The 15,570-nt window shown below is 49.3% G+C and overlaps 1 protein-coding gene across 4 annotated transcripts in view; it reads right to left on the reverse strand.

Annotated features, from left to right (window-relative positions):
• The window catches only part of ZNF346 (zinc finger protein 346), a 71,206-nt gene that overhangs the window by 6,835 nt on the left and 48,801 nt on the right, over positions 1-15,570 (reverse strand). For 2 of the 4 annotated variants that reach the window (XM_011989981.1, XM_011989984.1), the window contains 2 exons: positions 14,701-14,794; positions 10,576-12,031 (listed from right to left, as the gene is read on the reverse strand). In XM_011989981.1, coding sequence (XP_011845371.1) covers positions 11,944-12,031; positions 14,701-14,794 — 182 coding nt within the window. In that variant the 3' untranslated portion in view covers positions 10,576-11,943. Of the gene's footprint in view, positions 1-9,812; positions 12,032-14,700; positions 14,795-15,570 lie in introns of those variants that run through there. The other 2 variants (XM_011989983.1, XM_011989982.1) reach the window with 2 other exon arrangements.

Genomic DNA, 15,570 nt, shown 5'->3' on the forward strand with positions numbered 1-15,570 from the left:
GTAGAGACGGGGTTTCTCTGTGTTAGCCAGGATGGTCTCGATCTCCTGACCTCGTGATCCGCCCGTCTCGGCCTCCCAAAGTGCTGGGATTACAGTCTTGAGCCACGGTGCCCGGCCAAGTTTTTTTTTTAGATGGAGTCTCACTCTGTTGTCCAGGCTGGAGTGCAGTGGCACAATCGCAGCTCACTGCAACTTCTGCCTTCCAGGTTCAAGCGATTCTCCTGCCTCAGCCTCCCGAGTAGCTGGGATTATAGGTGTGCACCACCATGGCCAGCTAATTTTTGTATTTTCAGTAAAGACAGGGTTTCACCATGTTAGCTAGGCTGATCTCAACCTCCTGACCTCAGGCGATCCACCTCCTCAGCCTTCCAAAGTGCTGGTATTATAGGCATGAGCCACCGTGCCTGGCCCATCTATAAGTATTAATATAAGTATTAAGCATAAAAAAAAATCTGTAAGTATTAAGCCAACTTCTTTAATGCTTCTGGTAGTTCTATGTACTTAAACTAGCTGGCTTGTTTCTGTTGCTTACTGCTGAAAATCTTGGCTGATATGTTTTGAGGGCCCTGGTCTTGCAGTCTCTCTCCTTACCTTGTAGCACATTCTCCCTCCTCTGGGTTGACAAGCATCTTCCTCTTCAGAGCCTTGGCACATGCTGTTCCCTCTGCCTGGAACACTCCTTACCCCCACCTTCCCACCCACCACTCACTCACAGGCGGATCACTCAGTTTAAATGTCACGTCCTCAGGGAGACCTTCCCTGGCCCACCCGCAGTCCGGGCTTTGGCCTCCTGCTACACACTCTGGCGGCACTGCTGTTTTCCTTTACAGCCCTTTGTTACAACTGCTACAGGTCATTTGTACGCAGGAGTCCTCTAGGGAAAGTGTGTCTCAGTCCAGGGTCCTGGCATATAGTTGAGGCTGAGGAAAAATCAGTTATGTTTCCCTCACTCTCTAGGGAATCCCTTCTCTTTTTTTTTTTTTTTTTTGAGACGGAGTCTTGCTCTGTCGCCCAGGCTGGAGTGCGGTGGCGCAATCTCTGTTTGCTGCAAGCTCCGCCTCCCAGGTTCATGCCATTCTTCTGCCTCAGCCTCCCGAGTAGCTGGGACTGCAGGCGCCCACCACCTCGCCTGGCTAATTTTTTTTGTATTTTTTAGTGGAGACGGAGTTTCACCATGTTAGCCAGGATGGTCTCGATCTCCTGACCTCGTGATCTGCCCACCTCGGCCTCCCAAAGTGCTGGGATTACAGGCGTGAGCCACCGTGCCCGGCCGGGAATCCCTCCTCTGTCTGACCCTAACTGCCCTCTGCCCTGGAGCTGCTCGGCCCCTATCAATTTTTCTGACTCTCAGGGAACCTTTTCGTTCGGTTGCAAGACACAGATACTCAAAAATCAAATCTGCTTACACAAAACAGTAAATGTACTGGCTCATGCACTTTTGTTTTTAAAGAGATGAGGTCTTGTTGTGTTGCCCAGGCTGGATTTGAACTCCTGGGCCTAAGAAATCCTCCTGCCTCCATCTCCTGAGTAGCTAGGGCTCCCGGAGCATGACTCTAAGTCCTGGTATGAATCAGGCTTCACAAACAGCTTGATCCTGGTTCCCAGTAGTATGGGCAAAACTCAGTCTCTCTTCTGTCTTCTTCTCTATGGCAGGTGCTCCCTAAGAAGTGACAAAGAAGGCCACGAACAGCTCTGGGCTCAAGACATTCCCACTTGGCAACTTCTCAATTGTTCTGGCAAAAGCCAGGAGAGTGGAGGTCTTTCCCACCTAGACTACATAAGCTGAGGGTGGGGTTCTTCAAAGAAAAGCTTGTTATAGGAAGAAGGCTAAACAGACACTAGGAAGCTTCCGATTATTATACCTAGTGATTCTGTGAGTGCAACTGTTCCCAAACTTAATTATTTAAACCTATGTATTATTTCTCACAATCCTGTGATTAGCTGGGCTCGGGTGGCAGTTCTGATTACGCTGTGGATTGGCTATGCTAGAGGGTCTGGGATGTCCTCCCTCACATGCATGGAGCTTGCTGTTGGCATCTGGTCTGTGGTTGCCACACGATCTAGCCCAAACTTCCTCTCACAGTGTCAGGAAGCTGCACAGGCACTTAAGTCCTAACGTTGGAAGTTGTACAGTCATGTCACTGAATTCTCTAATCAAAGTAACTCACAAGACTAGTTCAGATTCAAGAGACTGGGAAATGGACTCCCCCGCCCATCTTGACGGAAGCAACGATAAAGTCACATTGCAAAAGGACACAGGCACAGGGAGGCAATGATTCATGAGAGGCCATGATTGAAAGAATGAACTATGCGCCACAACTCGCCTCTTCTAGTTCCTTTCACTAACCCCCCTCTCACCCCAGCAACCTGGCTACTTTGACCTTCATGACCACTAGAGGATCATCTCCCTCAATAAGTCTTTCTGGCCAGGTGTGGTGGCTCGTGTCTGCAATCCCAGAACTCTGGTAGGCCGAGATGGGAAGATGTTTGAGCTCAGGAGTTCAAGACCAGCCTGGGCAACACAGTGTGTCTACAAAAAATAAGATAATTAGGTGGGTGTGGTTGTGTGCACCTGTAGTCCCATCTACTCGGGAGGCTGAGGTGGGAGGATCACTTGAGTCAGGGAGGTCGAGGCTGCAATGAGCTGTGTTTGCATCTGCATTCCAACCTGTGTGACAGAGTGAGACTCTGTTTCAAAAAACAAACAAAATAAATGTCTTTCCTGTGAAATCCCAGCAATGGTCCCGACCAGACCATACCCATTTTTATTCATTTGTTCATTAACGTATTCAATCACCAAGCAGTTATTAAAACATAACCACAGCCCTATGCTAGGGACCAGTATCATAAGACCCAATTCCTGCCCTCAAGCAATTTCTAGACCCAGTTCCTGCCCTCAAGCAGCCTCTAGTCTAAAAGAAGAGACAGGGAATTAGATCGCCGTAACACAGCATATTAAGGGCTATGCCAGAGGGGAACACAGGGCATCTGGGAGCACAAAGGGCAGCCAACTTGGCCTTGGGGGCCAGTGATCTCTGGATGAATGGAGGTCCCTAGGTTGACAAGGCGAGTTGGAGCAAGTATTAGGCAGAAATCTTGGTCACAAGTGATAGAAACTCAACTCCAGCTGACTTAAGGAAAAGTCAAAACTAGAAAGTCCTGGGGGATATTAGCTTCGGGCGTAGCTGGATCCGGATGGTCATCAGAAATGAGTCTCCCCATCTGGAGCGCAGTGGCGCGATCTCGGCTCACTGCAACCTCCGCCTCCCGGGTTCCAGCGATACTCCTGCCTCAGCCTCCTGAGTAGCTGGAACTACAGACATACGCCACCATGCCTGGCTAATTTTTGTATTTGTAGTAGAGACTGGGTTTCACCATGTTGGCCAGGCTGGTCTTGAACTCCTGGCTTCAAGTAATCTGCCTGCCTTGGCTTCCCAAATGCTGGGGTTGCAGGTGGGAGCCCCCGAGCTCGGCCTCCTCTGTGTTGGCTTAGTTCTGAAGCAGGCTGTCCTTACATGCTGGACACTAACAGCTGAAGACTATGACTGTGATTACTCAGGTGGGTCACAGGCTCACTCCTGGAATCAGTCCCTCGGAACCACAGGGTCTGAGAATGGAGCAGGTTTGTCACCCAGAGGAGAAAAGGAAAAGAAGGGCTGTGGAGCTGGCCTGACATCAGGTGTACTCCTAGACAGGTGACTAAGTTACAGCCCTCAAACAGAGAAGGCCTCTGAGGGAAATGTCCTGAGGGAACCAGAAGTCGGCCTTGGGAATGAGCAGATGTGCTAAGATCAAATCTCTCTCCAAGGCTACTTCTTGGTTGTATAAGCTCTGCAAGACTTTGTCCCTGACTTTCCCCTGTGAAATCAAGTCTTCTCCAGTTGTCCTGAGGGTTCACTGAAATAGGAAATACAGGGGCTCTTGAAGTCACCATGTTCTCTTCCCATTAAATCAAACAGTAAAGTCCCAGGGCGGGTCTACCTTGCCAGAAAAAAGAAGCGGACTCCACCTAGTGGCTAATGGGGTCATTGTGCTGTGGAGTTGACCATTTACAGAACTGGAAGGTTTCTTCAGCGTTTTGATACTCCTAGACAGAGGAAGCAGCATATATGAACAGTAAGCTTGGGAGAGCCAGGCCAGGGAAGGGTCTGCCCTGTCTCTGTAATAGGGCTTTTCAAAGGGCAGAAAGGGCCGGGCGCAGTGGCTCACGCCTGTAATCCCAGCACTTTGGAAGGCCGAGATGGGAGGATCACGAGGTCAGGAGATCGAGACCATCCTGGCTAACACGGTGAAACCCCATCTACTGAAAATACAAAAATTAGCCGGGCGCGGTGGCGGACGCCTGTAGTCTCAGCCACATGGGAGGCTGAGGCAGGAGAATGGCGTGAACCCGGGAGGCGGAGCTTGCAGTGAGTGGAGATTGCGCCACCGCACTCTAGCCTGGGCGACAGAGCGAGACTCCGTCTCAAAAAAAAAAAAAATAAAAAATAAAAGGGCAGAAAGGTGAGGTTAGGTGGATGGATGGTCAGAGGGAGAAAATGTTCTTCCTATTGTATTTTACACTAGTGACTGCTCATCAGAGCATCTGGTCTGGGGGTGGGGACAGCTCATGTGGCAGGGACTGCTGTGAGGGAAGGGCTTTCTTCTTTTTTTTTAAAGAGGCTCCCACTATGTTGTCCAGGCTGGATTTGAACTCCTGGGCTCAAGCGATCCTCCTGCCTCCGCCTCCTGAGCAGCTGGGATTACAGGCACGTGCACCACACCTGGCTTAGGGCTCTGGGAGGAAACTCTACCTGTTCATTGCTACTTCTTTAGGATTTGAGCTGGGAACTATGATTTCTTCTAACTTCCACTTCACAAGACAGTATCAAGGCCTTGGGTCACACATATCTGGTGGCAGTGCTCAGACCAACACTTAGGGCCCCTGAATCCCAGGCCATTGTCCCTCATGCCATCCCTCATTGGCGGCTATATAGGTACATGTCTAGATGTGTCTGCACTGGTGGGTTGTTATATTCAAACAGCTGCTTTGCATCTAGCTCTGGGCTAAGAGCATGATTCCACTTCCTCTTGTTTCCATTTCATGCATGATTCCATTTCTTCCCCTCAGGTGTGACACCTAAGTAGTGTCACTGGCCAAAGAGCCCTGGGCCTGGGATAAGCAGGGGCTCCCCAGTAGTGGAGGGTGACTTTTCGCTGGACCCCAGTAAAGAATCACTTGTAGCCACTCTGCTACTTTTCCCCCCGCCTCGGTCAGATCGAATTAGGATTCCGGCATTTCATAAATCACTGAATCTTATTACATGGGGCTATGCCAGATGCCATCTGCTTGTGGCCTTATCCCCACTCCAGGGGCACTCAGGGCTTACTTCAGGTCAACAACAGAAAGAGCAGCAGTTACCATTTATATAGCATTTATCATGTGTAAGGCACTATTAATTATTTCATATCTATCTATTCTTTTAATTCTCACAATAACCCTATGAGGTAGGTACTAATGTTCCACCCTGAGGCAGCTTTGTGATGGCAGAGCTGGGATCCGAACCTTAGCTGCTTGCTTCCCAGAACCTGAGTTTTCGCCACTACACTAGACTACCTCTTCAGAGCTGATGCCTCTCTGAGACCGTCCCTAGGCACTAGAGCCACGAGCAGGGGCTCCCTCTCATGCTTGCCTGCTGTATACACCAGAATGGCCAATATTAAAAAAACTGACAACACCAAGTGCTAACCAAGACGTGGAGCTGCTGGAGCTCCCACACACCGCCGGTGAGGATGTAAGTCAATAGAGCCACTTTGGAAAACGGTCTGGCAGTGTCTAGACAAGCTAAACGTATGCCTACTCTATGATCCCACGCCTAAGTCAATGAGTGAACATGTGTACCAAGCAACATGTACAAAATCCTTCATAGCAGTTTTATGATACCCCCAAACCAGGAACAACCCAATTGTCCCTCAACACGATGGCTGGGCCAGGTGTGGTGGCTCACGCTTGTAATCCCAGTACTTTGGGAGGCTGAGGCAGGTGGATCGCTTGAGCCCAGGAGTTTGAGACCAGCCTGGGCAACACAGTGAGACCCCATCTCTAAAAAATCATGAAAAACTAGCTGGCATGGTGGCATGTGCCTGTAGTCCCAGCTACTTGGGGGGCTGAGGAGGGAGGATCACTTGAGCCCAGGAATTCAAGACCAGCCTGGGTAACAGAGTGAGACTCCATCTCTACAAAAAATAGAAAAAATTAGCTGGTGTGGTGGCATGTGCCTGTAGTCTCAGCTACGTGGGAGGCTGAGGTGCAAGGATCACTTGAGCCCAGGAGGTTGAGGCTGCAGTGAGTCTTGATGGCACCACTGCATTCCAGCCTGGGGGACAGAGTGAGAACGTCTCAAAAACAAAAACAAAAACAAAAAAGTAGGATGGCTAAATTGTGCTATATTCAAATAAAGGACCACTACACAGCATGAAAAAACGCAACTTTTTTTTTTTTTTGAGACAGAGTCTTATTACGTCACCTAGGCTGGAGTGCAGTGGCGTGATCTCAGCTCACTTGCAACCTCTGCCTCCCGGGTTCAAGTGATTCTCCTGCCTCAGCCTCCGAGCAGCTGGGATTACAGGCATGCGCCACCACCATGATCGGCTAATTTTTGTATTTTTAGTAGAGACAGGATTTCACCATGTTGGCTAGGCTGGTCTCGAACTCCTGACCTCAAGTGATGTGCCCACCTTGGCCTCCCAAAGTGCTGGGATTACAGGCATGAGCCACTGTGCCTGGCTGAAAAAAAAAACTGAACTTCTGAGACATACAGTAACGTGGGTGAATTCCACAAACTAATATTGTGCAAAATGTATGATTCCATTTTTATAAAACTCAAGAGCAAGCAAAACTAATCTACAATGATAGAGGTCAAAATAGTGGTTACTTCGGGGGACACTGACTAGGAGGGGAAATAAGGGAATGTTTTGGGGACCTGGCAATGTTCTGTATCTTGATATGGAGGGTGACTGCCCCAATGTATACATATAAGTGAGGACTCATCAAATTGAAGCCTAAAATTGGTGCACATTACTGAATGTGTGGTGTACCTAAAAAAGTTCGGAAAAAAAGGAAACAGTTAAACAATTTCTGGGTATGGTGCACAGTTGTTTTTGCCCCCTCTTCCCCCTGCATCCATTCCCCCTCAATCTGGAAAGAGCCCCTACAACTTTCTTCTTTTGGGGCTGCGTCACTCCCTCTCTCAATATGTTTTAGGTGGAGGTGACTCAGCTTTAGGCACATGACCCAGGCCCCAAATCAGAGTGCCTTTTCCCCTAGCCACAGGGATTAATTCAGGGATAAGAACAGGACTAAAGCAGTTGAGGCAATCCCAGATATTTTGTTGGAACTAGTGGAGAAAGGTGTTCTTTCCACTGTTGTTACTAACGTATCAGGACAGAAGCCTGGGGCTGCTGGTGGCCACCTTGGCACCTCTTGGAGAGAGCTTGCCTGAGAGAGGGCACACAGAGGAAAGCAGAAGGACAGAAAATTCTTCCTGATGAGACCATCTCCGAGTATGGGTCCAGCTATCACTGTATGTGGATTTTTCATTAAGTGAATCAATACATTCACTTTTTTAGCTAATCGCTTTGGTTTGGCTTTTTTTTTTTGAGACAGAATCTCCCTCTGTCGCCCAGGCTGCAGTGCAGTGGCGTGACCTCGGCTCACTGCAAGCTCCGCCTCCTGGGTTCACGCCATTCTCCCACCTCAGCCTCCCAAGTAGCTGGGACTATAGGAACCCGCCACCACGCCCGGCTAATTTTTCTGCATTTTTAGTAGAGACGGGATTTCACCGGGTTAGCCAGGATGGTCTCGATCTCCTGACCTTGTGATCCGCCCGCCTTGGCCTCCCAAAGTGCTGGGATTACAGGCGTGAGCCACCGCGCCTGGCCTGATTTGGGTTTCCAACAGTTTAATAATTAGAATCTAGGCCAGGCGCGGTGGCTCAAGCCTGTAATCCCAGCACTTTGGGAGGCCGAGACGGGCGGATCATGAGGTCAGGAGATCGAGACCATCTTGGCGAACACGGTGAAACCCCGTCTCTACTAAAAAATACAAAAAAACTAGCCAGGCGAGGTGGCGGGGGCCTGTAGTCCCAGCTACTCGGGAGGCTGAGGCAGGAGAATGGCGTAAACTCGGGAGGCGGAGCTTGCAGTGAGCTGAGATCCGGCCACTGCACTCCAGCCTGGGCGACAGAGCCAGACTCCATCTCAAAAAAAAAAAAAAAAAAATTAGAATCTAATACATTGGGAATGGACAAAATTATGAGACAAATGGAGGGACTTGGAATATAAACATTGAGTCTTGTCTCATCTGTTTCGTGGGTGCTGCCCCTTCCCTGAGTGACTGCTCACCCTGTGAGACCATGGCACTGTTAGGAGATGGGTGAGGCAGGCTGCAGGGGCCACGTGGGAGAGACTCTGGTCCTCACTTGTAAAGGGTTCCAGAGCAAGTCTAGAGAACTGGATTCTACTCTCCATTTTGTCACTTCTTAGAGGCAAGACCTTGGGCAAATCATGACACCTCTTTCAGCCTTGTTCCTTCTCTCCATGGTTTTTATTTATTTTATTTTTTATTTTTTGTAGAAATAGGATTTCACCATGTTAGCCAGAATGGTCTTGAACTCCTGGCTCAAGTGATCCACCTGCCTCGGCTTCCCAAAGTGCTGGGATTGCAGGTGTGAGCCACCCTGCCTGGCCTCCTCCTCTATGTGGAATATCAACTCTTAGCTCAAAGGCTGTTACGCAGATCAAATGCTAGCTTCCCAATCTCTCTAGCTTTTTCATACCCTTGGCTGAGTCAGTTCCTCATCCTGGGCTTTCTTATTGTCATCATGATCTTTGACCGTGTGTGAACCCCCAAGGGCAAGAAAGTGTTAATCTCTAGGTCCCCTTACCAACAGGGCTGGCCACACAGCCGGCAGGGAACACAGAGTGGTCTTGCAGGCCGGAGGCTCACGGTATGATAGCCCATTGACCCCCTGCCCTTCATTTCCTTGCTTGGGAGCTGGGGCTGAATCCGACCTACTAGGTGGCTTAGAGGACCCTGGGGAATTGCTGGAGCAGTCTGATCTTGGGAAGCTGAGAACCTCCCCTGGGGCTGTGTAGAGCCTTTCACAGCAGACCAGGAGCAGGGGCTGAGTGGTGCTGAATGGGAGCTGAGGCTGCCTGGGCCCCTTCCTCAAACCTGGCTGTCTACAGTAAAGGATGGACAAAGAGCTCCTGAGGCCATAACACCCCTTTCTTTTTTTAAATTTTAAAAATTATTCTTTTTAGAGACAGGGTCTTTCTTGCTCTGTTGTCCAGACTGGAGTACGGTGGCATAATCATAGCTCACTGCTGCCTTGAACTCATGATTAAAGCGATCCTCCTGCCTCACCCTTCCAGGTCGCTAGGACTATAGGCATGCACCACCACACCCAGCTATCTTCTTTTAAAATTTATTATTTATTTGTTTTTTTGGAGACAGGAGTCCTGCTCTGTCACCTAGGCTGGAGTGCAGTGGCACGATCTCGGCTCACTGCAACCCTCCGCCTCCCGTGTTCAAGCGATTCTCCTGCCTCAGCCTCCTGAGTAGCTGGGACTACAGATGCGTGCCACCATGCCCAGCTGATTTTTCCATTTTTTATAGAGACAGGGTTTTGCCATGTTGGCCAGGCTGGTCTCAAACTCCTGACCTCAGGTTATCCACCTGCCTTGGCCTCCCAAAGTGCCTGGATTACAGGCATGAGCCATGGCACCTGGCCTTAACATTTATTTTTATACTTTCTTTTTTTTTTTTTTGGAGATAGAGTCTTGTTATGTTACCCTGGCTGGAGTGCAGTGGTTATTCACAGGTATGATCATAGCATACTACAGGCTGGAACTCCTGGGTTTGAATGGTCTTTCTGCCTTGGCCTCCTGAGCAGCTGGGACTATAGGTGCATGCCACCACAGCTGGCCATAACACTCCTCAGCTCATTTTTGAGTCATGGAAAATGCTCTTTCAAGAATCACCAGGCCTATGATAAGTCCCATGGAACAAACCTATCACTGTGTAAGAGCTGAGCAGGAAAAAACCATCTCTTCTCATACACCTCATTCATTCATTCATTCAATAAAACTTCATGATACACCACTATGGACATCAGGAAGTAGAGACGAATAAGGCTGGGTCTCTGCCCTAAGTGATTGGCCTGGAAAGCCATACTGGACACAGTTTCCATACTGGCCTCCTTGTCTCCTTTCCTGCCCCTCCCTGCATTCCTTTACACAACAGCCAGAATTCTCTCAAACATAAAGCAGATCCCCAGCTTAAACCCTTTAAAGACCTTCACGAGGCCCTATGTGACAGGAGAAGCAGGAGAACGTGGATGAGAAGATGAGGCTGTATTGAGTTCAGGGCAACTGAACTCAAGGGAGACTTTCACAGGGTGCTTGACTCTGTCCCAACTCCTAAAATGACTACTGGGGACTACTGAGGTCTGAATGGGGTGGGGGTGAGGGGTCAAGACAGACATACTAGATCCAGTGGCAATATGGCTCAAAACCCTAGGTCTGTTAAGTTGCAGTCTGGCTCATGGGGGAAATTCTTTATTTGGATGCTTCAGTGACCAAGAGACAGAGCATTAGACACACACATAAGCACACACATACACACAAACACACACACACACACATCCACACGATATGCAAAGCAAAGGCATTTCACAGGTGAAGGGATAGGGAGTGGGGGAAGGAGGCCACGAGAGCAGCTAGGGGCTTCTCTGACACAATGAGGAGAAGAAGCCTCTGATGGTGACACTCCTTGGAATTCTTGCCTCAAAGCTACAAGGAAAACTCTATACCTGTGGACTCAGTCCCAGGCCACAAAACAGTAAAGACAGAGAAATCTGGGTGTGGGGCCTGGGGGACACCTGCTCCTCACTGTAGAAACCTGCATCAGCTCTCTATTTCTTTCCCTGGGACCCAGAAATCGCCTGGTGGATAACGGGGAAGGCTAGCACCACAGCAACCTGGGCAAGGTGGTCTGCTGCACAAGGGGGAAGAGAGGGCGAGTAGGGCCGAGGGTAGCAATGAACCTCACAGCTGGCTGGCATGAGGCAGTTTGCCTTTAGGGGCAGAACCCTCAGGGAGACTTGCATGTGGGGCACTTTCCCATGTGACCTTGGGTCAGAGCACCTCTGATGGAGGAGGGGAAAGGTCCCATCCCCACTGGAGTGTCCTATAATCCCAGTGGACATGGAGGCCGCCCCCAGCCCCAGCTCGTTGCTAACTGCTGCAGATCCTTAGCACCATTCAGGAACCGTGGAGAGGGCAGCGCTGGGAGCAATGCTCCGCCAAGACTGTGTCACCGCTCCAGGAGAAGACTTCACAGTTGGCAGAAACCCGCGCAACTGGCCATATCTGGTCTAAGGCTCAGGAAAGCCTGCACCTTCTGGGGGAAGGCAGAGTGTTGTATTAGCTCCAAGCTTCCATGTTGCAGCCATTTCCTCTGTTTCCTGCCTCAGCCCAGGTTTGGCATGAAAGTTCCAGGTTTCACTGGAAATGTCTAGGGCCCAGGGAGATCTCTGTTCTTTAGTTGCAGGAACTGGCCCAAAACTGACCTTTAGAGGAAAGACAGGTGGCTAGGGCCTCAGCACCTATGGCCCAGAGGGGCTGGGGAAGGGGGAAAGCCACCCTCCAAACTGCCACCGGTGAGACCCCAGGTCTCTCAATACCCTTGCCTCCTCTGTCATGACCTACAGGACTCCTGCCAAAGGGGAGCAGCAGGAGTGAATTAGCCTGGACCAACCAGAGGCTGTCTGTGGCCCAGTGCTGCCTCAGGCCTGTGTACTTTCCTGGTGAGAACAAGGAGTGAGAGGGAGCCAAGGGCTGAGCAGTCACGGGAAGCTGGCTCACGGCTGGCCCAACATGGGATGCTGGGCAGAATCACCTCTAGTCTTCCAAGGTGGTTGAATCTTTCTGAATGGGTTGCCTTTGCATTGGAATCTGGCCCAGGGATGATGCCACTGTTTTTGGTGACCTGTATTTGAGAAGGAACAAAGGAACAGGGTCAGTGTGTGGCAGCTGTATTGGCTTATTGCAATGATAGCACTGCCCTGTTAGGGCCTTGGAGTAATAGGCAGGGCACCTTTCCTTCACTGAGGTCCACTGTGGGCTGGCAGAATGCTGGATGCTTAGCTTCCATCATTCCATCCTCATGGCAATTCTAGCAAGGTGAGAAGCAGCATCCTCATTTTACATACAAGCAAAGTAAAGTTCAGAAAGTTTAAGTGGCTGGCCCATAGTATGTTTTTTTTTTTTTTTTTTTTGAGATGAAGTCTCGCTCTTGTCGCCCAGACAGGAGTGCAGTGGCGCGATCTCTGCTCACTACAACGTCTGCCTCCCAGGTTCAAGCGATTCTCGTTACTCAGCCTCCCAAGTAGCTGGGATTACAGGCGCCCGTGACCACGCCCGGCTGATACCTGTACTTTTAGTAGAGACAAGGTTTCTCCAGGTTGGCCAGGCTGGTCTCCAACTCCCTACCTCAGGTGATCCACCCGCCTCGGCCTCCCAAAGTGCTGGGATTACAGGCATGAGCCACCGCACCCGACCGCAAAGTATGTTTTTAAGTGGTAGGTTCAGGACTGTAGCCAATGCCTTTTCACTATACCAAACCACTGCCTACAGGGCCCTATACAAACTCATTCCATTTGGTAGTGGCAGAGTAAAATGAATGGGCTTCGAAGTCAAACAGGCTTGAATCCTAGGTCTAACTCCAAGTAACCAAGTGAACTTGGGCAAGTCAATTAACCTATCTCATAATTAGGCTTTCTTTGGTTGTAAAAGGCAGGGGTGGGGGGATATCCTAATTTCAGATCTTTTGTTGAGAATTTAATGAGACTGAAATCAGGTGTTCAACAAATTATAGCTTTATCCTTACAGAATTAGAGGCTTTTTAAAAATTTTGAGACAGGATCTCACTCAGGCACCCGGGTTGGAGTACAGTGGTGCCATCATAGCTCACTGCAACTCAAAGCTCACTCCACCTCCTGGGCCCAAGCTATTCTCTCATTTCAGCCTCTCAAGTCGTTGGGACTACAGGTGTGCATCGCCACACCTGGCTAACTTTATTTTTTGTAGTCGGGGTCTTACTACATTGTCCATATTGGGAGAATTAGAGACTTACTGACTTGCCCAAGGTCACAATGCTGGAAAGTTTAGCAAGAGAACAGTGAACAACACTAGCATTTTCAGGTATGGGTAGCCCCACGGCGCGGCTCTGGTTGGCTTCAGGTTGTCTGTTGTAACTGCCATCATCCAAGCTGCAAGGGAGGTATGTATGCTGAAACACTGTGGGACTGAGTTGCTGGGGCTTGTCTCAAGTCTATACCTAAGAGTACCCCCAAAGTAAAAAACATATCCACAGGTAAAGAGGATGATCTGCTACAGTATGAGAGAGGAGACTCCAGGCAGAGTAGAGAGAACTAAGGACATTTTTTACACCAATACTCTGTGTTTCCACCACCTTTAAATCATTCAGCTCAATGAGCAAAGCAAAATCAATGACCAAAGTCAAATAAACATTTCAGCAGCTTGCCTGCCTGAAACTCAGTTTCCTTGTCTGTAAAACGGGAATTCTGCTACCCATCTCAGAAGGTTATGCTGGGGCCAGGTGCAGTGGCTCACACCTGTAATCCCAACACTTTGGGAGGCCGAGGCAGGCGGATCACTTGAGCTCAGGAGTTTGAGACCAGCCTGGCCAACGTGGTGAAACCCCATCTCTACTAAAAAAAAAAAAAAGGTTATGTTGTGGCACACTGCTCATACCACACATTTCCCTTCAGAGAGGAAGGGACAGAACCACGTAGGCCCTCCAGACCAGGCCCTATCCTCTTTATATCAATGGTGCCATAACCTACTTCTGAGCCTGACGCCTTGGGAGGAGCATGCTGTGGGCCAGATAGGCTTCAATTTGAATCATGACCGTGCTTCATTCACATCACCACTTTGAATGCTGGTTGTCTATATGTGTAAAATGGGAATAATTATCTTTCCTCTCAGGATTGGAAGGATTACCTGAGAAAATATGCTTGACATATGGCCTGCAACAAAAGAGGGGCTCAAGGAATGTTAGTCACTTCCAAGATTATCATGAACAGGTAACTCTCCGTTCACCTGGTTCCTTCAAAACCCTTATCACAATCTGTGATTATTGGTTGTTTACTTGCTTAGTCTGTTTCCTCCCACCAGGCTGTAAGGTCATGAGAGCAGAGGCTGGGTCTGTCTTGGCCACCATTCAGAAGATGCTCAATATATATTTGATTAATGAATGAGAGGGCCTGGTCATATTTGATAAAGACGTATAGAGGGAACTCCTGCCAGCAAAGGATAGGGTCTCCAGGCCAGTGGAAAAACACTTCCCCAGAGTGCTAGAGACCAGGAAAGCCAGGTGTTCTTAGGGTTCCACCAAGAAAATCATGTATGCTTCTCTACTAAAACCTTCAGCCCAACAGGTCCAAAGACTGGGCAGGAGCCGGTAGAGAAATACATATAGAGGAGACACTTGTTCCTGTTAAATGATTTATCTTCTGTTCACTGAAAAAAGGCTGCCAGGATTCCACTTCGGCCCAGAACTACCTGGCTTTGTTCTGACGCAGAAGTCCTGGGCTCCTGCTATGGATCCTAGAATTTCAAAAAATGGTTACTTACTGGTTCTTGTGTTTGAAGCCGCTGACATGAGCTTGGTACTGTTCTATGGAGTTCAGCACTATCTTACATGTTTTGCAGGGGTAGCCCTTTCCAGCTGAAACACATCAAAATCAAGATCTTAGTTATCCAGTAAGAAGTAACCTGAAGACTGTTGCTTTTCAGAGTGTACAAACGCCCTTCTAAGGACTGACAGGTGAGGCGAGGTGAGGTCGCTGGCCCTGATGAGAACCCAGAGGCCACAGTGCTCAGGAGGCACAGACTGCGTGCCTGTGTGCTTCCTGGGGTTGGGAACATCCTCATTCCTGTGTCCCCCGTCCCAGCATAGAGCCCGGCCCAGACTAGCTGAGTGATAAAAGAATGACAGAACAAAGAAGTGACATTTGGTGTCTTTTCTACCTTGACTGTGCTAACTGGCCTCATTAAGGATGCCCTTCACTGAGAGATCTCTGGGAAGGTGCCACTCTCCTAGGGCTTGCAGTAACAGTAATTAATGAGAATGCTGGTTATGAAAATCAATCTGTCTTTCTACCCTGGGAATCACAGACTGTATCTCACTTTACCAGGGCTGCTCCCATGACAAAGTGGCTTTTCCCACATGGTCTGGTAGTGAGTGAGGAGCCAGGAGAGGGAATTGAACTGCTAGTTCTGCTTTCATGTGACCTTAGCTAGATTCCTTCCTTTCTGAGCTTTTTCTTTTTTTTTTTGAGCTCTGTGGCCAGGCTGGAGTGCAGTGGCACGATCTCGGCTCACCGCAACCTCTGCCTCAAGGGATTCTCCTGCCTCAGCCTCCTGAGTAGCTGGGACTACAGGTGTGTGCCACCATGCCCAGCTAATTTTTGTATTTTTGGTAGAGACGGGGTTTTATCATGT

Source organism: Mandrillus leucophaeus, unplaced genomic scaffold (genome assembly GCF_000951045.1).
Source record: "Mandrillus leucophaeus isolate KB7577 unplaced genomic scaffold, Mleu.le_1.0 Scaffold366, whole genome shotgun sequence".
NCBI classification, from domain to species: domain Eukaryota; kingdom Metazoa; phylum Chordata; class Mammalia; order Primates; family Cercopithecidae; genus Mandrillus; species Mandrillus leucophaeus.